At 64.1% G+C, this 19,794-nt stretch overlaps 2 protein-coding genes across 9 annotated transcripts in view; one reads left to right on the forward strand and one right to left on the reverse strand.

The window, feature by feature from the left end:
• FGFR3 (fibroblast growth factor receptor 3) overlaps positions 1 to 12,575 on the forward strand; it is a 14,859-nt gene extending 2,284 nt beyond the window's left edge. Inside the window, exons 3-18 of one of the 8 annotated variants that reach the window (XM_081135651.1) lie at positions 2,998 to 3,267; positions 3,546 to 3,599; positions 4,957 to 5,129; positions 5,206 to 5,329; positions 5,411 to 5,601; positions 6,493 to 6,643; positions 8,171 to 8,358; positions 8,578 to 8,726; positions 9,139 to 9,260; positions 9,342 to 9,452; positions 9,561 to 9,751; positions 9,867 to 9,989; positions 10,067 to 10,137; positions 10,368 to 10,505; positions 10,622 to 10,727; positions 10,804 to 12,575. In XM_081135651.1, coding sequence (XP_080991777.1) covers positions 2,998 to 3,267; positions 3,546 to 3,599; positions 4,957 to 5,129; positions 5,206 to 5,329; positions 5,411 to 5,601; positions 6,493 to 6,643; positions 8,171 to 8,358; positions 8,578 to 8,726; positions 9,139 to 9,260; positions 9,342 to 9,452; positions 9,561 to 9,751; positions 9,867 to 9,989; positions 10,067 to 10,137; positions 10,368 to 10,505; positions 10,622 to 10,727; positions 10,804 to 10,950 — 2,309 coding nt within the window. In that variant the 3' untranslated portion in view covers positions 10,951 to 12,575. Of the gene's footprint in view, positions 1 to 2,997; positions 3,268 to 3,545; positions 3,600 to 4,956; positions 5,130 to 5,205; positions 5,330 to 5,410; positions 5,602 to 6,492; positions 6,644 to 7,306; positions 7,452 to 8,170; positions 8,359 to 8,577; positions 8,727 to 9,138; positions 9,261 to 9,341; positions 9,453 to 9,560; positions 9,752 to 9,866; positions 9,990 to 10,066; positions 10,138 to 10,367; positions 10,506 to 10,621; positions 10,728 to 10,803 lie in introns of all 8 variants that reach the window. The other 7 variants (XM_081135645.1, XM_081135647.1, XM_081135649.1 and 4 more) reach the window with 7 other exon arrangements.
• Positions 12,576 to 15,444: 2,869 nt separating this feature from the next.
• Positions 15,445 to 19,794, reverse strand: part of LETM1 (leucine zipper and EF-hand containing transmembrane protein 1) — a 35,328-nt gene continuing 30,978 nt past the window's right edge. Inside the window, exons 12-14 of the mRNA XM_081117391.1 lie at positions 19,380 to 19,570; positions 18,461 to 18,599; positions 15,445 to 17,809 (exon numbers count right to left, since the gene is read on the reverse strand). Coding sequence (XP_080973517.1) covers positions 17,642 to 17,809; positions 18,461 to 18,599; positions 19,380 to 19,570 — 498 coding nt within the window. The 3' untranslated portion in view covers positions 15,445 to 17,641. The remainder of the gene's footprint in view (positions 17,810 to 18,460; positions 18,600 to 19,379; positions 19,571 to 19,794) is intronic.

The following is a 19,794-nucleotide window of genomic DNA, read 5'->3' on the forward strand; positions in this document are numbered from 1 at the left end:
ATAAACTTAATCCGGTTCCTTAAAGAGATGGGCTGGGCAGGAAAAATACAAAGTCCTCTTGAAATTTCCAGAGGTCCCCGCTGGCCTCCCCGGGGAGCGCAAGTAGCCAGAGCTGCTGGGGTCAAGGGCGGGGGAAGGCGGCGCACGCGGGCCGCCCCGGCCCCCCCAGGCCCCCTGGCCACCCCCGGCCCCCAGCAAGGCCGCGCCTCTCCGTGGGGTCCTGCTCTCCTTTGGGGGCCTGGGCAGGGTCCCCCTTCCCCCCAGGAAGGGAGGTTGATGGGAGCAGCGGGAGGCTGACCCCACCCAGCCAGGGGGGTCTGGAGGGTGCAGGGCATTTCCCAGAAGGCCCCGGCTGCACCTCTCCACCTCCTGCACTGCCCGGCTGGACTTTGAGCCTCTGGGGCCTCTGGGTGGTTCATTAACCTGGGCTGAGCCCCAGGCTGGACTTGGGGCCTCTGAGCCCCTGCACTGAGTCCAGCAGCGCCCCCTCCCTCCGTGGCCTCAGGGCCCACTTGGGGTCTGTCGCCCTAAGAATGTCCAGCCTCAGAAAAATCCTTGTGAGGGCTTCTTTGAACCAAACTGGAGACAGTTGCCGGGAAGTAAAATCTCAACCGGCCGAGAAAATGCTCTGGAGACTTTAGAACCAAAGTAGGGACATCTCTGAGATCGGATCGAGAGCGAAACGGAGAGACTCCACTTTTACTCTGGTGGGTACAGGCTAGTTAACCTTTACCGGGATGCGGGCCCCGGATGTGCCTCGGAGGGGCCTGGAACAGCAGATCGCTCTGATATTTCAGATGTGTTATCTTAGGTGCACAAAGAATGGACGATTTCAAAGCTAAAGACTGACCTTTGAGAAGGAAGCTACAGGCCTGGGACGTGACTCCCCACCACCACCCGTGTTTAGTTAGGGATTTTTATGTTCAGACTACCCTCTGCGGTTTTCTCTGGCCTCTGGGCCCGTCTTCCCCTGAGCTTGTCAGGTTTAGTAGGTGGCCCCCTTTTTTGTCCACAGACCCCATTTTACAATTGAATCTAGAGAGGAAAGAGGGGTCTCCCTGAAGAGGTGGGACCAGTCTACCCAAGCTGGTTTGGGGAGACCCCCCACAGCCCCACACCGGCCTGAGTGATTTACAAGTAAATGAGGTGTGAATGGAGCCTCTTCTGGCTGGGAGGGGAGGGGGCTCCCTGACCCCAGGCCCTGCTTGGGGCCTCAAGGCTGTCAGCTGCCCACCGGCTCTGGGTGGCCTCCTGGAGCCTCGGTTTCCTCACCTGTCCAAGAAAACTGGTAATGGAAGGGTTGTTGGGAGGATTAGGCTGCGGATAATCCTGTAAGCCCTCATTAGCCCGCCCAGCCACCGGATCCCCCCCTTTTTTTTTCTGACTTTGTTACGAAACTTTTCAGAATGTTTCCGGGTGGGGAGGCTGGAACCTTTGCCCCAGGGGCCTGGGTCCCTCTGTGGTGCCTCCTCCCCTGGGTTCTTTAAAAGCCTGAACCTGGCTGTAGGTCCCATACTGGGAAGAGGGGTGGCCCACACTGGGGAGAGGGGCGGGGAGCTTCCGTACTCCGGAACCCAGAGCTTTGCTCCTCTGAACACTGGTGGCCTCGGGGCCTTTGAGTCAGGTCTGAGTTTAATGCCCCTCTCCATGTGCCCCTGCCTGACACCACCCACTCAGCCGCTGCTGGTTCTCCCCAGGGTCCCCCATTGGATCTGCAGGGGTGGAGACTCTGCTGGGGTCTGACCTGGTCTGGGAGGCCCCTGCAGGCGCCCAGCTGGGCTGGGTGGTGGGCAGGGCAGGGCTCAGCCCCTCAGCCCCACTCTGGCAGATGGCTGCCAGGCACGGCTGGCCCTGGGGTGCTCTGTGTCCCCCCAGCCCCCTGCTGGACCAGGCTGAAGCAAATACTTGTGCAGATGGCTTGACCTGCCTCACTGCCCAGACCAAACCGGAACCAACTGCTGTTGCCCTTGGGCTGGGGCCTGGGGCTGAGGCTGCCGGACCAGCCGGTCCTTGGCCTTCTGGGGGGCCTCCATCGGCTCTCCACACTGGGTGGTCCCCGCAGGACATGGTGGCCAGGACTGGGGGGCTGGCGGACAGGCCAGGTACCCTCAGACTGTGGGGTGCCCAGGGACGCAGACTCTGGACACTGGCGGACACCTTTCTGGTGGGCACAGGGCTTATGAGGACGCCTGAGGTGGGTGGGCAGAGTTGGGCCTGTCCCGGGAGCCAGGGACCAGAGGGGCAGCTGGGCCCTCGAATCTAGGCCACGCGTCGGCAGAATGACAAGTAATGGAGCAGCGGGCCCAGCTGGGTGGGGAAGGAGGCCTGTGCCCGTGGTACCACCCAGCCCTGTCCTGGGCCCTAAGCCCGGGCTGCCCGCCTGCTCTGGGCATTGTCTGGCCCTGGCAAGGAGGACTGGGGGTGGTGGTCAGCCTGGCCACTGGTGTGTCCCTGGGTCTCGGGCCTCGCTGGCCTCCTGGGAGCTGGGCAGCTACTACTGGTGTGGTGAGGTGGGCACCTTGGCCTGGTTCTGAGGGCTGCCCCTAGCCTGTGACGTCGGCTGTGAAATGGGGGAACCAGGCCCCTTCATCCCAAATGCAGAAGGGGCTTTTTATTTCTAAATGGTTGAAAACGCTCAAAGGAAGGGTACTTCCTGACCCTGTGAGATGAGATTTCGGGTTCATAAATAAAGTCCTGTTGGTGGGGCCACACACAGAAGGGCAGCAGTGGCAGAGCTGTCCCTGGGCCCAGGCCGGTGGGCAGGGCTGAGGGTGCTCCGGCCATCCGCAGGGTGGTTTGTGGGACCCGAGGCTCTGGCTGCAGATCCTCCCGTCATCCAGACTCGCTCGGGCCCTGCCCAGCCCCCAGACACCCTCCGGCCGCAGCCCGAGTTGGCATGTCTGTGAGGCGGGTGCCGTGATGCCTCCTGAGGGTGTGAGCACTCAGCGTTCTTGGTTTGGGGGGTACCTTCCTCATGGTCACCTCCCTTGCCCACAGAGGCCCCGGAACCTGAGCCCCCGGAGCAGGAGCAGCTGGTCTTCGGCAGTGGGGACACCGTGGAGCTGAGCTGCCACTTGCCTGCAGGGGCTCCCACGGGGCCTACCGTCTGGGTTAAGGATGGGGCAGGGCTGGCGCCCTCGGACCGCATCCTGGTGGCGCCACAGCGGTTGCAGGTGCTCAACGCCTCCCATGAGGACGCCGGGGCCTACAGCTGCCGGCAGAGGCTCACCCAGCGGGTTCTGTGCTACTTCAGCGTGCGCGTGACAGGTGGGTGCCGCTGAGCATCCCGGGCAGCTGGGGTCTCGGGCAGGGCATCTGAATGGCCCCTGGTGGAGAGGAGGGCACCCCCTCGACGGCGCTGTGTCCTGAGGGACAAGCCCCCTGGGCCTCTCGGGCAGGCCAGAGACAAACCAGGAGAGGACCCAGCCTCACAGCCGAGGAGCGGCTGGTGCCTGGATGCTGAGGCCCAACATGGGCCCTCCACACCCCCTGTCGTGGGCGCTGGGCACAGCCCCATCTCCATGCCCCTCTTCCCTGTGCTACAGATGCCCCATCCTCAGGAGATGAGGAAGATGAAGAAGATGAGGCAGAAGACACAGGTGAGGCCAGGTTCTAGGCTCCTGGGTCTGGTTGGCGCTGGGGGGACCTGCTTCCCCCAGGCAAGCCCCACCCTCCCCAAGGATGGGGCCACTTGCTCATGAGACAAGAGAGAGACCGAGCCCTGGGTACCACCTGTTTTGGGCATGAGTTGGGGTCTCCTGAGCGTGAGGTGGCACTGGCTGCCTGCCCTGAGCTCTCGGGGTGGGGCACAGGGTGTCGAGGAGACTGAGGCCTGGGGCTGGGGGGCGTGAGGCCTGTGGAGGAACTGGCTGGGGGAGGTGGGCAGCAGGGGCCCTCTGGGGTCCAGTGGGCACGGAGGTGAGGAGCCAGCCAGAGGGAGGAGCTAGGTGGCGATCGAGAGGCGGAGTCTCGGGCAGGGGCCTGTGGGAGCCAGGTGCGGGGCTCACGCGGCTCCGCCTCGGAGATGGGCTCCAGGAAGGCTCCTCCTGCCCCGGGGTCTGCGGGTGTCTCCTCTGCCCTTTGTCCACCAGGAGGTTCGGAGCAAACTGCCTGCCAGTTGCCCCCTCTGGCCCTCTCCTGCTCACATGCTCCTGGTGTCCCCACCGGCCCTGCCGTCTCAGGCTGCGGGCTGGTGCCCCTCCGTTTGGCTCAGGGATGCAGGGCCGCCTTCTCACCGCTCCCTGGGCTCTGCCCCCCCAGCCCTCGGACCCCGGATACCTGGGAGGCTCCTCTTCCCAGCGTCTGTCCAAACTGCTACCACCTGGGACTCGCGCCCTCTGTGGGGGGGCCGCGTGGGGGGCAGCAGGCTTGGGGGGTGCCTGCCCGGCTTCCCCGCAGCAGGAATGCAGCCAAGAGGCGGAGAAAAACCAGTTGGGCTCCAGGGGCGGTGGTGGGAGGGGTGGGGCAGGGCAGCCCTAAAATCAGGGTGGGGGCGGGGCCTCCGGCCGTCATGTCACTGCCACGTCACCCCGACCCGCCTGTTGCCCTATGGGCCCTGGAGCGCTGCAGAGGGTGGCTCAGGGTCTCACCCAGGCACCCGAGCGCCTCCAAGGCTCCTGGTTCTCGGGGTGGCTGTGCCCGGCCTCCTGGTAACTGCTCCTGAGGCTGGGCCCTGTTTGTCCATCAGCTGAGCTTCCTGACCCGGGCAGACCTGGCCGGTCTGCCAGCTGGGTGGGTGGGTGCTGCCCGGGAGATGACTTCTGTCCTGAGGGCTCCGGGGCCGGGGACAGGAAGCGCAGGGACCCTGTGGCCTGGCTTGGAGGTTGCTGGGCGTTGATGCGTCGGACGGGTCCTCGAAAGGCCAGCGGCTCCCTGCGGAGGGGACCTGAGGCTGGGGGGGTGGGCAGCGGGCCTGGCCCCCCACCCCGGGCACGGCCTTCACGTGCCCCTTGCCAGCAGGGGCCCCTTACTGGACACGGCCCGAGCGGATGGAGAAGAAGCTGCTGGCCGTGCCTGCCGCCAACACCGTGCGCTTCCGCTGCCCGGCGGCGGGCAACCCCACCCCCTCCATCTCCTGGTTGAAGAACGGCAAGGAATTCCGGGGCGAGCACCGCATCGGGGGCATCAAGGTGGGCCCGGCGGGTGGGGTGGCCTCGGGCTGGGGGTCCTGGCCGGCCGCCCGCTCACCCGCGCGTCCCCCCGCAGCTGCGCCACCAGCAGTGGAGCCTGGTCATGGAGAGCGTGGTTCCCTCGGACCGTGGCAACTACACCTGCGTCGTGCAGAACAAGTTCGGCACCATCCGGCAGACCTACACCCTGGACGTGCTGGGTGAGGCCCGGGCCACGGAGGAGGGGGGGCCGGGGCGGGGCCGGGCAGCCCCCGAACCCCCGTCTGTCTGTCTGTTTCCAGAGCGCTCTCCGCACCGGCCCATCCTGCAGGCGGGGCTGCCGGCCAACCAGACGGCCGTGCTGGGCAGCGACGTGGAGTTCCACTGCAAGGTGTACAGTGACGCCCAGCCCCACATCCAGTGGCTCAAGCACGTGGAGGTGAACGGCAGCAAGGTGGGGCCGGACGGCACCCCCTACGTCACCGTGCTCAAGGTAGGCGCCGCCCGGGGCTGGCGGGAGCAGGGTTGGGCCGGCGTCCCGGGTTGGGGGGTCCTGTTGGGCTCTCCAGCGAGTCCTCCGTTTCCCCGTCTGCTCTCAGGGTTGGTCCCGGCCCTGGAGGTGGGCTTGCGGATGGCCCCCGGGGGTGGGCTTGGCTCAAGGACCCCGGGCGGCGGGTGGCGGCTGAGTCCACCCAGCGCCCTCTGGGTCTGGGAGCCTGGACGGTGCTCCTTGAGTTGGAGGCGGCCGCGGGGTTTGAGTGTCGTCCATGTGTGCGGAGTGGCTCCCCACCCAGGCTGCCTCTCAGCCGAGGGGCAGGACAGCCTCAGCTTGGTTCCCATGGCTCCGGGGCGGGGGCCACCCGAGTTGGGACGGTTGCGACACTTGCAGCCCAAAGAGAAACATCTGTTTTAGAGATGAGACAGGCCGACGGGGGGGAGCAGGGGCTCAGGGAGAGGCTGGCTGGCCCCATCGGACGGTGTCTCTGCACCCTGGTCGGCTCGTGAGCTGTCTGGGGTGTCGCCGCAGGCCCCGCCTGGGCTCCCCAGGGGTGGGCGGTCCGAGCACCGGCCCCAGAGGGCCTCTCCGGGGTGCCTGCCAGGGCCGTGCTCTGTGCTGGGGACGGCGGATGCAGGGAAGGCGCGTCCTGCGGAACCACAGTCTCCCGCCGTGAGGTGCCCGCACGCCTCCTCCAGGCAGCCTTCCGGGCCGGCACAACCCCATTCACTCCGCGGGGGTCTCCCACTTCCTGCCGTGGAGCCTCGGGGTCTGGGGCTGCCCTCCCGGTGGGGTCTTGACCTGGACCGAGGGCCGTTCCTGCGCAGCCACCCCGTGCCCGGCCGGGCCTCCGCGAGCACCCCTGAGCCGGGTCTCTTGTCCCCGCAGTCCTGGATCAGTGAGAGTGTGGAGGCCGACGCGCGCCTCCGCCTGGCCAATGTGTCCGAGCGCGACGGGGGCGAGTACCTCTGTCGAGCCTCCAATTTCATAGGCGTGTCTGAGAAGGCCTTTTGGCTGCGCGTTCGCAGGCCCCGAGCAGGTAACGACTCTGTCCCACGCCTGCCTGGCACGCCGAGCTCCAGCTCCGACGCCCTGGCCATGCGCCCACTGCACGCCCGCCCCGCTCGCTCCCCACCCTGCCGCTCGCTCGCTGCACGCGGTCACCTCTGCAAGCTGGCCCTCCGGCCCCCGCGCGGCCGGCCGCCCGGAGCCCCGTGGCCTGCGGACCCCGCCTGGCCCGTGCCACCCCCGGAAGGCCCTCAGCCCGGCCGGGGCCGTGCCCCTCCCCGAGCCTCTGCTTTCCTCTCTGGCCCCTGGATCCGCTGTCTGCTCACGTCTCGCTCGCCCGTCCATCTGTCTGTCCGCCTGCCCGCCTGCCTGTCGTTCCCCGCCCCCCGCCCCGGCCCAGTGTCTGCGCTAACCCCGCACGCCGCTGGCCGCAGTGCTGGCCCCACGCCTGGCGCTCACCTGGGACAGAGGACTCGCCGGTGAAGGGACTGGCTTCGGGCTCGGTGTGGATGCACAAGGAGGAGGCCCCGTGGCCGCCGTGGCGGTGGCCGTGGCCGTGGTGGTGGCGGCCGTGGCCGTGGTGGTGGCGGCGTTTCCTTTGCAGCCTGGCTGGACCGTCGCCGCGTGGACTGTGGCTCTCGTGCCCGTGGGGGGTGCTGGCGCTTGCCTATCGCGCTCTGTTCTCTCGTTGTAGACGGCGGGCGCTAACACCACGGACAAGGAGCTAGAGGTTCTGTCCTTGCGCAATGTCACCTTTGAGGACGCGGGGGAGTACACGTGTCTGGCGGGCAATTCTATCGGGTTTTCCCATCACTCTGCGTGGCTGGTGGTGCTGCCAGGTACTGGCTCCTGCTGCTGCTCGCTCTGCGCCTGTCTCGGGGTCGCTGGCTTCGGACATGCCAGAGCTGCCAGGGAGAGGCGGGGACCCCCAGGCTCGGGTCCGCCTGGCTCCACGCCGGGCCCTCGCCTGCGGTGGGATAAAAGTCAACCTGGCCCTGTCCGGGCCCAAAGGGGCCTCGGTTGAGCCCCCAGGAGCCTGTGTGGCAGCTTTGGCGTCTCCCTGGGTGGCGGGCGTGGGTGCTGCTGGCTCCGCTTGGACTCCTTTTCCTGGGCACTTCTTTTTGTTTTTGTTGTTAATTTTCACCGGAGGGTATTTTTTCCGTTGGCTTTTAGAGACAGTGGGAGGGAGGGAGGAGGTGGGGAGACAGAGCGAGAGAAACGTTGACGGTAGAGACGCACTGGCTGGTTGCCCCCCGCGTGCAGCCTGACCTGGGCCAGGGATGGAACCTGCAACCCAGGTACGTGCCCTTGGCCCGGAATCGCACCTGCGACCCTTTGGTCCGCGGGCTGACGCTCTAACCACTGAGCCAGACCAGCCAGGGCTCTTGGGCATTTCTGACCGCAGGACCCTCACCGAGCGAGGTGTTGAGGCTTCAGCACCCCCACCCGGGGCTGAGCACCCTTCCCTGCCCCCATCGTGCCTGTGGCCCCGGGTGGCCTTGGGCCGTGGGGGCTCCGGCGTGGCCGGGCCAGGCCCCCAACGCCCGTGTCTTTGCAGCGGAGGAGGAGCTGGTGGAGGCTGGCGAGGCTGGCAGCGTGTACGCGGGTGTCCTCAGCTACGGGGTGGGCTTCCTGCTGTTCATCCTGCTGGTGGCCGCCGTGACGCTCTGCCGCCTGCGCAGCCCCCCCAAGAAGGGCCTGGCTCCGACCGTGCACAAGGTCTCCCGCTTCCCGCTCAAGAGACAGGTAACAGAAAGTAGATACCAGGTTCCAAGCTGCCTGTCTGCTGCCCAGCTACCTAGGCCCCCTGCCCCCTGCTCTTCCCGGCTTCCGAGCTCAGGGACACCCGGTGGTGTGGGAGGCCCCGGGATTCCCATCTCTGCAGAGGGTGGGCCCTGCCTTCCTGGGGCTACCCCCCCCCCGTGGTGCGGCCCCGTGGCACCAACCTGCCCCTGACGACCCAAGCAGGTGTCCTTGGAGTCCAACTCGTCCATGAACTCCAACACGCCGCTGGTGCGAATCGCCCGGCTGTCCTCAGGGGAGGGCCCCACGCTCGCCAACGTCTCTGAGCTTGAACTGCCTGCCGACCCCAAGTGGGAGCTGCCCCGGGCCCGGTCAGTGGTGGAGACGGGACATTGTGTGCTGGGGCCCTGATCTGATGAGGGGTGGGGGGTACATGCGGGTGGGTCCCCAGGTGGGGAGGCCGCCGTCCAGGGACCTGATTGGACTCAGGAGTCAGGTCGGAATCAAGGCAACTGTTGGATGTGAGGCTGGTGGAGGAGGCCTGGCCTCAGAAGGGTGCTCCTAGGGTGGGGCAGTGGGTGAGGACCCACCCCTCTAAGTGCTCTTTCTAGAGGGCGTGGCAGAGGGCCACAGGCCAGAGGGGCAGTGTACTTCGTCCTCGTGAGCAGGGTCTGGGGACGCGTGTGGAGGGCTTCCTGGAGGCGGTGGTACTGGACCTCTAAGGCTGCCGGGGGCAGGGCTGTGAGTGGCGGGAGTGCTCATTGCCTCTGCTTCTGCCGTCAGGCTCACCCTGGGCAAGCCTCTCGGGGAGGGCTGCTTTGGCCAGGTGGTCATGGCAGAGGCCATTGGCATCGACAAGGACCGGGCCACCAAGCCTGTCACCGTGGCCGTGAAGATGCTGAAAGGTGAGGGAGGTGGGTGGCCGGGGAGCCTGGGCGGGGCGGCTGTGGGCGGCCCTGTCTGATGCCCCCTCGGTCCCCGGGCAGATGACGCCACAGACAAGGACCTCTCGGACCTGGTGTCGGAGATGGAGATGATGAAGATGATTGGGAGACATAAGAACATCATCAACCTGCTGGGCGCCTGCACGCAGGGCGGTGGGTGCCACAGGCGGGGGGCGTCCTGGGCCGTGGGCACCATGCGCGGTGCTCACACGCAGGGCAGCGGGTGGTGAGGCGGCCCCCCTGAGGCACCTGTGCCCACAGGGCCCCTGTATGTGCTGGTGGAGTACGCGGCCAAGGGCAACCTGCGGGAGTACCTGCGGGCCAGGCGGCCCCCGGGCACCGACTACTCCTTCGACACCTGCAAGCTGCCCGAGGAGCAGCTCACCTTCAAAGACCTGGTGTCCTGCGCCTACCAGGTGGCTCGGGGCATGGAGTACCTGGCCTCGCAGAAGGTGAGGGGGTGGGAGGAGAGGCCCCTGGGGGCCAGGGTGGCACTCGAGGCAGGGGCCCCCGGTGGGAGCGGCGGGTGGGGTTGGCCTCAGCCCCGGCCCCTGCCTCTGCCCCCAGTGCATCCACAGGGACCTGGCGGCCCGCAACGTGCTGGTGACCGAGGACAATGTGATGAAGATCGCGGACTTCGGCCTGGCCCGCGACGTGCACAACCTGGACTACTATAAAAAGACAACCAACGTGAGCCTGGTCCAGGCGGGTGGGCGCTGCCAGCCCGGAGGGAGCCTGGCAGACAACCTGCGGTTTCTCCTTCTCAGGGCCGGCTGCCCGTGAAGTGGATGGCGCCCGAGGCCTTGTTCGACCGCGTGTACACCCACCAGAGCGACGTGTACGTGGCCCCCCAGCCCTCGGGTTGGTGGGGGCGGGGTGCCGCGAGGGGCCGGGGCCTGCCCAGGGTGGGGCCACAGGCTCTGGGGCAGAGCTGGGTCCTCAGCTGGAGCCCCAGGGCCTCCTGGGCCTCACGCCTCCCCCTCAGCCCCACCTGCCCTGCTCGCATCCAGTGGGGTCTCTTCCGGGACAAGCCGGAGGCTCACGGTGCTGCGTCCCGTCTCCCCCCAGCTGGTCCTTCGGGGTCCTGCTCTGGGAGATCTTCACACTGGGGGGCTCGCCGTACCCCGGCATCCCTGTGGAGGAGCTTTTCAAGCTACTGAAGGAAGGTCACCGCATGGACAAGCCGGCCAACTGCACCCATGACCTGTGAGTGGGCATGCGCTCGGCCACCCTCCCAGTGTCTGTCCACGGCGGGGGTTCCACGGGGCCCTCCGCTCCCGAGGGCTCGGCTCACTGCCCGGGCCGGTGCCTCGCCCCCCCAGGTACATGATCATGCGGGAGTGCTGGCACGCAGTGCCTTCCCAGAGGCCCACCTTCAAGCAGCTGGTGGAGGACCTGGACCGAATCCTCACTGTGACATCCACCGATGTGAGTGCCCGCCCCGCCCGCCCGCGTTGGTACGAGCCCGGGGAGGGTGCGCACGCTGACCCCCGCTCGCCTGCAGGAGTACCTGGACCTGTCGGTGCCCTTTGAGCAGTACTCGCCGGGCGGCCAGGACACCCCCAGTTCCAGCTCCTCGGGGGACGACTCCGTGTTTGCCCATGACCTGCTGCCCCCGGCCCCGCCCAGCAGTGGGGGCCCGCAGACGTGAAGGGCCCCGGCCTTCAGGCCGAGCCCCCACCAATGTGAGAGTGGGCCCCAGCCCACCACGCTGCTCTTGGGTGTGTCGTCAACCACTGGGGCCCAGTGGCCCAGGCCCGAGACCTGGCATGGGTGGACGGATGGACAGACAGCTTTGCATCTGTGTGTGTGCGTGTGCGTGCGTGCGTGTGTGTGTGTGTGGGCGTGCGCGTGTGAGAGTCTCGGGGTCCCCGGTGCAGGGGTCCCCGGGGTGCCCGGCCTGCTGTACAATGACCTCCTGGCCACCTGTGCCAGCAGCACCAGGGGGACCGAATGTAGAATGTAAGGGGGCTCCTTCCGAGGGCCCTCCCCAGGCTCCCCTGTCCCTCACTGTCACCCCCTAGGGAGCAGCTCCGGGCTCTGGCGTCTCCTCCAGGTGCCCAAGCTGAGCCTGCAGGGAAGCCCCCGCGTGGCGTGCCTCCGACCCAAGTGGCACCTTGCGCCTGGGGGTGAGCGTGAGCACACAGCCCCCACCTCCAGGCCCCCCACCTCCCACCCTGCCCCTCAGGCTGAAATTACGGGTACCTGAAGGCGGGAGCCTTGAACTTCTATCCGAAAGGTTTATTCCAGAGATGAGTGTACATTTATATAAGTAGATGCTGCGTGTGATACACACACATATATATAAATATCTATATGGAAGAAGAAAGGCAGGGACGGCGGGGCACGGGACCCCGGGGGGCCTGGGTGGGAGGCCCCCTGCGGGCGAGTGAGACAGACACAAAAACCGCCAGAAAATCCTGGAGGGGCTCTCTTGGCAGGCACCACAGTTTTGTTTTAAAAATTGTACCTGGACCTGTATATTTGTAAAGGTATTTATGGAACCCCAGACCCCTGCCTCCCACCCCCCCAAAAGCAGCTGTAGTGTTTAACCCACCCCATGGCTGGGGCTTCAGTCTTAACTTATTAACAGCTGAGAAGGTCTGTGCTTCGTTCAGAGGGGCTGCTGAGGGTGTGCCCGGCGCCGGGCACCCCTAGCCCGCACCCTAGGCTGGAGCAGCCCCTCCCACCCAAAGGGTCGTTCGTAGTGTGACGTTGAGTCCAGCGAGGATATTTTCTTTCCTTTGGCCACCTTTTTTGCAGGGGAATTCGATTACTATAGGATTTTTCTTTAGGAGATTTATTTTTTTGGACTTCAAAGCAAGCTGGTATTTTCATACAAGTTCTAATTGCCATGTGCTCCGGGCGGGGAGGCCGTTTCGGGGGGGGTGGGGGGGTGGCACAGCCCCGCACACAGGCTCAGATGTTATTAGATGTTACAAGTTTATATATATATCTATATATATAATTTATTGAGTTTTTACAAGATGTATTTGCTGTAGATTTAACACTTCTTACGCAATGCTTCTAGACTTTTACAGCCTGGACTGCTACCTTTGAAAGCTTGGGAGAGAAAGCCGTGAATTCAGTTCTGTTCCTTTTTTGTACTGTTAATGCCCCCCGAGCTTGGGTGGCTGTTCTCTGCTTGTCAGCGGGCGGGCCTGGCAGGGGCTCGGGGTGGTTTGGTCTCGGCCCCCAACCTTGTGGAGGCCAAAGGTGTTGCCCCGGGCTGGCAGACAAGCTTTCCAAAAATAAACAGATTCAGTTCAGACCCTGCTGCAGGCTTTCTCTGTGACTCTAAGCAGCTCTGCGTCCTCACTGCCCACCTGGGACAGGTTCCGTCGCCCGCCCGCCCTGAGGAGGGAGGGGTGTCCGGCTGTTGCTGGGACAGTGGGCGCTGGGTGGCCTCCGGCCTGGGACTGGCTGCCTCCGTCACACTGAGAGTCCCAGCACAGGCCTCTGGCTCAGGCCTGGGTAAAGCCAGGGTGACGGTGGGCCCGTGTGTCCGGCTGCGTGGGCATAACACTGACAGGGCGGGGCCTCAGTGTCTTCATGGCCTGGGTTTTGGGTCCCCAACTGCAGGAAATGCGGACAGACTGGTGGTACCCACGGGAGGGGGCAGAGTGAGGAGGGGCTGGGGCCGGCTAAGACCCCAGCAGTCCCAGCTCGTGGAGTCCAGGTAGGCCCTGGGGGTTATGTGCAGACGCCTGCATCTGATTCTGAGGTCTCCCCCTCCTCGCCCCAACCCCTGGCGTTCTGCTTGCCCTGTCAGCTGGGCAGGGGGAGGTTTCTAAATGGGGCCCCCAAGGAGCCGGCCAGACTGGGAGACCGCTGTCTGCACTGATGGCCACACTCCTGGCCGCCTTCCTGCCCCCCCCACCCCGAGGCTGCTGCCCTCCCCTCCCTCACAGCTGACGGGGCACGTGGCAGTGATGGCGATTAAGTCTAGGGAGGCTTCCTGGGGGAGGCGGCGGCGCCCAGGTCAAGTGAGGAGACTCGGGCGGATTCGGGGACAGGTGTCATGCAGGCTTCCGCAGATCCTGGAACCCGGCACGGCCCCGGGCTGGCCGGCCCTCCCCGACTCACCCTGCCTCGTAACCCAGTCCTTCCTGTCCCTCCGCACATCTTAGCTATCTTGAGGGACTTGAGTGGAGGAGGTAACTATGGGCTGTGTGAACTACTCTGGCTTCCAAGAAACTTTCGGCCCCTTTGGCTGTGTTCAGCTCACCTGTCCTGGTTCCAGGTAACAGGTGTGGCCCAAGGCCTTGACCCCACTCAGGGAAGCGCTCAGCACCGGGCCCCAAGCCTGACCCTCAACCCCTCCAGCCTGCCAGAGACCCGTGTTTGTGTCCAGCGCGCTTGGGGACTCGCAGTGCTGCGAATGCCCCGCTGGAGGTGGCCGAGCGCGGGCCGGGGCGCCCTCTAGCGTCGGCCCGGCTGCGTCTTCCCTGCGCCCTGTTCCTCTCCGGCGGGCTGGGCTGGGGTGCGCGCTCAGGACACCGGGGCCTGGCCACCTGGGGTGTGGGGGTGGCCTCTGGGATGCGGGACAGGGACCTTCAGCCGCAGGCTGGCCGGCTCCAGACCCCACCTGCCCGGCTCCACCTCCGCGGCCATGGAGGCGGCTCACCTGGCCCCGGGCGCCAGAGCTGCCTTCGGAACCTGGTTCCCAGCCTGTCACTGCCACCTGCCCACCCGGCAAGGCTGGGCACTGGACACTAACCACGCCCGCGTCCTGCCCCAGGTGCGTGGGTGAATACGTTCGGACACTGCTGCCCACGTCTTCAGAAGGCATCCATATAAAACTGTCCCGTCGCCCACAGCGGCAGGGGTGCTTTCAATCCAGACCCCAATGGCTGCCTCTCCTTAGCGTCTAGTCTGCAACAGGCTGGCCCTTCGTCCCTCTGCCGGTGGCTTTCAGGGGTACAGCCATGTCCTGTGGGAAGCCCGGCTTCCTGGACATGCTGGTGTCTCCCACAGGGGAGGGCAGTGCCTGGGCACAGGGCCCTTGGGTCTCACACCCAGCTCCCCAGGGCTGCAGGGTAGGGTGGGTGGGGTCCGGCATGAAGGCCCCTCTGCTGGAATTCCCGGTAAGAGCTTCCCGTGGACTAATTTCCTCCTGAGAAGAGGGGCTGAATCTAATCCCCGATTTTCACAGGAGGCGGCTAGTGGTGGTCTTTTGATTACAACCGATTCTCTTGGATGTTTCTGGCTTTGCCAGGGGCAACCCTTCAGGCGGCTGCTGTGCCCTCTGGGCCGAAGCCCCAGCTCTGCATAGCTGGCCAAGGGCCTGCCTGCCCACAGCCCTGGTGCCTTTCCTATGTGGCCTTCTGAATCGTGGACTCACGTGGCTCCAGTGGAGAAACAGGCTCCAGCCCAGCCTCATGTCCTGGGTGCCCGCTGGGGCTGTGGTCCCGGCTCAGGCCCTACCTGCCCACAGGCTCACACAGGGCCTGGCCTCAGAACAGACCCACAGTGAGCACATGGTCCACAGCATGAGGGTCTGGGGGCCTGCTGGGAGCACCCCGATGAAGCTGGGTGGGCACCTCTGGTCCGGGGGCCAGGCATGAGGAGGGTAAGGGCTGAGGCCTGGGCTGGTCTCAGAGGAATGGGAAGCCGTGGAGGGCGGCCCCCAGGCAGGGTGCTGGGCATTGGCAACGGTGGAAGCAGCCCACTCTGTCCCCCAAGGAGCCTGGTACCAGTGCAGGGGTGATGCCCCCTGAGAGACTCAACATCCTGGGGTAGGGTGGGGTCCTATCCACTGAGGGGCTAGAGGGGGCTGGGAGGACAGGGGAGACCACTTTGTGCCTGTCTGCCTGCTACTGGGACCCTCTGCCAGACGGCCCTCCCAGCCAGGCCTCAGCTCTCCGCCTTAGAGAGGCACCCCTGCCCACAGTCCCCCAGGCTCTTTGGGGAGCAGGCTGTGGTAGGAGCCCTACCTCCTCCAGGACCCCCCCAAGGCAGCGGGGGCCACACCCTTGGTCAGCACTGTCTCCATGCCCAGGGGCCTCAGTCTTGCAGAACAGAACTGTGCTGTCTGGGTGACCCCCAGGTTCGAGGCAGCCACCGAGGGTCGGGTGGGGGAGGGCCTGGTCAGGCAGCAACCACCTCACCTAGCTGGACAAATCAATCACCGAGTGGCGACAGGTCATCAAGATAACACTTTATTCAATCCTGGCCTTACATCAGCTTGGGTGTCTTGTCACCAGCACAGTGTGAGGGGGACGAGCAGAGCACTGACAAAGAACAAGGCGAGGGCTTGCGCCCCGGAAGGTGAGGGTACCAGAGCCCCCCTTCTGCAGGGAGGCAGAGCCAGACCTGGGCCACACAGCTGTCACAGGCAGACACGCAGACAGTCGTGACAATTTCCACCTTGACGTCTTACTTTGAATTGTTATGGGAACATTAATTTGATATTTTAATAAAGCCATTATTTCAGAGAAAAGTGCTTAAACATGTGAAGCCGGGGCCCCTGGAGGACACGTGGAGGCAGAGGCAGGGCCCTGCTGTGAGAACCACGCCTGAAGCTCTTCAGTGGCAGGGCCCAGCATGTTAACAAATCCCGAATGGAAGACTCCATGTGACTGTGGAAGCCACGTGCAGTCCCCCGAACCTCTACTGAAAAGCAGGCCTGTGGGAGGGCACATGTGCTAAGAATTCCCATCTCACTCTCAAGCAGGCAGACACCACGCTCCCGACAGCGGGAGCTTCTTAAACCCCTCGTCAGGCGAGACTCCCATTTCTAGACCCACCTGCACCTGCACACTGGTCTCAGCTGCAGTGAGTCAAGGTCAATACCGTAGAAGCAAACACAAAATGAAGGGGAAGCCTGTAGCAGAGACGGCCAACCTTACAAAAGCTGAAGGTTCCTGCTAGCAGCTCGTGCCTGTGCAGCATGAAGCCCCTGCAGCAGGGGGGCAAACGCTGCTCCTCAAAGCTGCAGACAACCAGGAGGGCGGCTGCACACAGGAGGGATACACAGGACCCGGCAAGGCAGCAAGGATGGGGACGGGAGCCAGGCGCAGCTGATGGGGCCCCAAGGTACTGCTCACTAGTAGGATGGCCGCCGTCCATGGGCACACTGGCCAAGCTCATGGGCAAAGACACCTTACAGCTGAAAACCAGGCCACGAAATACATGAGACGACCCACAGACACTCCAGAAGCATCGGGAGCGCACTGCTCACAGAACTGCAATAAAAATCCTTTAGGACCCAGTGTAGACATACAGAGGTTACACCTGAGGATACAAAATCTCACTCCTACATTGTGTCAAGTCTCTGCTTCAAGGGCCTAATGAAGTTTCAAGTAATTTAGAAGCTATCAGTTCTGAGCCCTCCTCGCCCAGCTGACCTGGCCGCTCTATTCCTGTCCTCCAACCCTATGTTTGGATTCCCCTAAAAGAAGTCTTCCCTTCAAAGGGCAGGTCAGACAGAGCTGAGGCCACAGGACACCTGGCCCTGCCCACCCCACACAGCCACCCTGCCTGAGAGCCAGGTGCTGAGCCCTCGGGACACCAGGGCTGCACAATGAGCCTTTCTGCCAGCCCCTGGGTGCCCACCATAGGGCCGGGAGCAGACACCTGCCTGATCCTTCGAAAGGAGCTGCCCAGGAGAGCAGATGGTGGGTACCTGGAGGCCCCGGGACCGCAGAGCTGTGACAGGGTGATGCCTGGCGGCCGCACCCACTGCTAAACAGGCACAGTGGTATCTGCTCTGATCGCCCACGGGACAGCGAGGTGCTAACAACCCAAATTAGGAAATGTTCCAAGAGCCACAGCAGCACAATACATTTCCAAATGTCAACGCTTCATTAGTGTCACGACACGCTTTACATTAGAGACCACGCTTGAGCCAGGCAGACTGCGGGTAATTGGTTAAAGGGTTAGGTAAAAATCAAAGGTGAATCAAGAAAGAGCTGACACAGACAGGAACCCTGCGTGACAGGACGCTCCTGCCCGATCGTGATTCTGCGAGGCCACACGGCGACCAGGGACGTTCTCTCAGTGGTCAGACAGGGCTCTGGAGACATGACACAGACATTCAAGTCCAAGTCTGCAGACCAGGGTCTCCTCCGGAGCTGAGGGGTCCACGGCCCAGCCTCTCCTCCGGGACAGACACCACCAGGTGCAGGCCCGAGCCACCTCTGAGCCAGGCCAGTGTGTGGCCACGGCGAGGACGCAGACACGGCTCCCTGCAGGCTCGGGGGCTCCAGACTGGTTGACTCTTCGTGGAATGACGAACATTAAAGATTACTTGATGGTGGAAGTTCCTGATTTATTCCAGACAAAATATAGACGTGTCACTACTAGCGTCTCCTCGCGGCAGAAAGGCAGGTGGCGGGCGGCTACCCCTTCACCTCGGCAGCCTCCTTCCCCGCCTTCTCCGCCTTCTCCGCCTTCTCCTTGGCCTTCTCCTTCTCCTCCACCTTCCCCTCCTTCTCCAGCGTCGCCAGAATCTCCGCCACCTGGCTGGTGGAGATGTGAATGTCCTCTTTATCCACCAGCTCAACCACCTACACACAGAGAACAAGGAATCAGGGGGGCTGTTCCCCTGACCACCAGGCTGGGACGGCCACCCGCACCCAAGCACTCCACTGCCCACCAGGGCCCCTGGGAGCCTCCACTGCCCCGGTCCTCAGAGTACCGGCCCCCACCCCACGGGCCAACAGGCTCATAGCCCCACAACAGGTTACAAGCTGCCAGGGGGACGGTGCCTCCCCCAGGGCCCAGGCTGCAGGGACACATCTCTGTCCGTCCAGGGCCTGCCCAGGAGGCTCCCCCAAGAAGAGTGCAGGGTGTGCAGGGCTCGGACATCTGAGGAGGAGCCCCAGGGAAGGGGCAGGTGGCCTGGACTTGCCACTCCCAGCCTGGGCAGCTGGCGAGTGATGACGGTTCGAATGTGCACCTGCTGCTGCCTCGATTCCCAACGAACCGAGTTAGCTGAAACTCCTAACCAGCTGGACAGACAAGGACCCTCAGAACTTCTGCGAAAGCGCTTGTCTCACGGTCTTCCTCGTGGGGGGCTCCCGCTCCAAGCCTCCTGGGCTGCCCAAGCTTTCGCACCAGGGACCTCAGTGGTGCCCTCAGGGTCACCTCCCAGGCCTCAGGACTGTCCAGCGCACCTCCGCCCCGGGGGTCTGCCTGCCCTGCCAGCCCCACCCCACCTTGACGAGGTCGTTGATGTTGACCCGGCCATCCCTGTCCTCATCTAGTGCCGAGACCAGGCTGATGAGCTTGTTTTCTGGAATGTGCTTGATTTGCTTCATGGCGTTGACGAGCTCGGTGACGCTGACGTCAGTCTCCCTGGTAGGGGGGGTGCAGGGTGAGAGTCCGCATGTGACAGGGCCTGCACCCAATCTCAAGGCTCCCAGGTCAGCCCTGCCCCTTCCTGTGGGGACACCCAGCCAGCTGGGACAGAGAGAAACCAGCCCTTGGCCCAGGTGCTGCGTGTGCAGCCCCCGAGCCCGGTACTCCCTGGGCGGTGTTCCCCAGTCTGTCTGCGCCGGGGGGGCTGTTGCTTTCTGACCAGTGAGGGCAGGTGGGCCCATACACACAGCAGGTCAACCCAAAAGGGGACGCTGACCTTGTCTAGGGGCAAAAGGCCTCCAGCCCAAGGACAGGACAGTACAGAGCCTGGTCCCCAGGGGAACCGAGAGTCAGCTACCACCACTGGTGGGGTAGTTTCATTCTGGGACACCAGTGCAGCAGACCCAGTGCATGCATGGGGGTGATTACTGTGTGTCCCTGGAGCCGAAGGGGACTGAGGCTGGAGGGTGGGGAAGTGTGCTGGGAAGGGGGGACAGATATAGCTTCCAGGGGTGCTGTGAGCTGGCCAGCAGCCTGGAGAGATGTGGATTGAGGTGAATACAGCAGGCGAGCGGACAGGGGCACAGTGTGGGCACACAGGGAGAGAGGACAATAGCTGCCGGGGAAACATATGGAGAAGGGAAGCTGACAGGATGGGTTTCTGGCTGGAACCACTGGGTAAAGGCAGGGCAGCCAGGACCAGGGCTACAAATGCACTGGACTCAGCAGCACTTAAGCCCTCTGGTCCTCAGCCCTGGCATCCACGCCCACACTTACCCCGTGGGCAAGCCCGGGACAGCCGGGCCCAGCTTGCCGGCCTGCTGGTCCGCCTCCAGTTGTGCGAGCAGCTCGTCAATCTGCCCGATCATCTGCTGCACCCTCTTGGTCAGCCTCTTGCTGGCTTTGGACTCTTCCACCTCCATCTCTTTGCCAGTCTTTGAAAGTTCCTTCTTAATCTCTTGCAAGTCCTAATGAAGTTATTTTGTAAAAAGATGGTCTTAAAATAAAAAAACTTACAATAAAGTTTACCCTATAACCTAATTAATTCAATCTGGTGTCCAGAGGGTGACAAGCTGCCACTGTGGGTGGAGCAGACACCTCGGGCCCCACCATGAGAGGCACCGCCTGCTGGTATCCAGCACACATGGCTCTGGTTTCTGCAAACTTAAACCTGTTTTCTAGCAAAGGGAAC

Source organism: Miniopterus schreibersii, assembly GCF_964146895.1.
Source record: "Miniopterus schreibersii genome assembly, chromosome: 1".
In the NCBI taxonomy this organism is placed as follows: domain Eukaryota; kingdom Metazoa; phylum Chordata; class Mammalia; order Chiroptera; family Miniopteridae; genus Miniopterus; species Miniopterus schreibersii.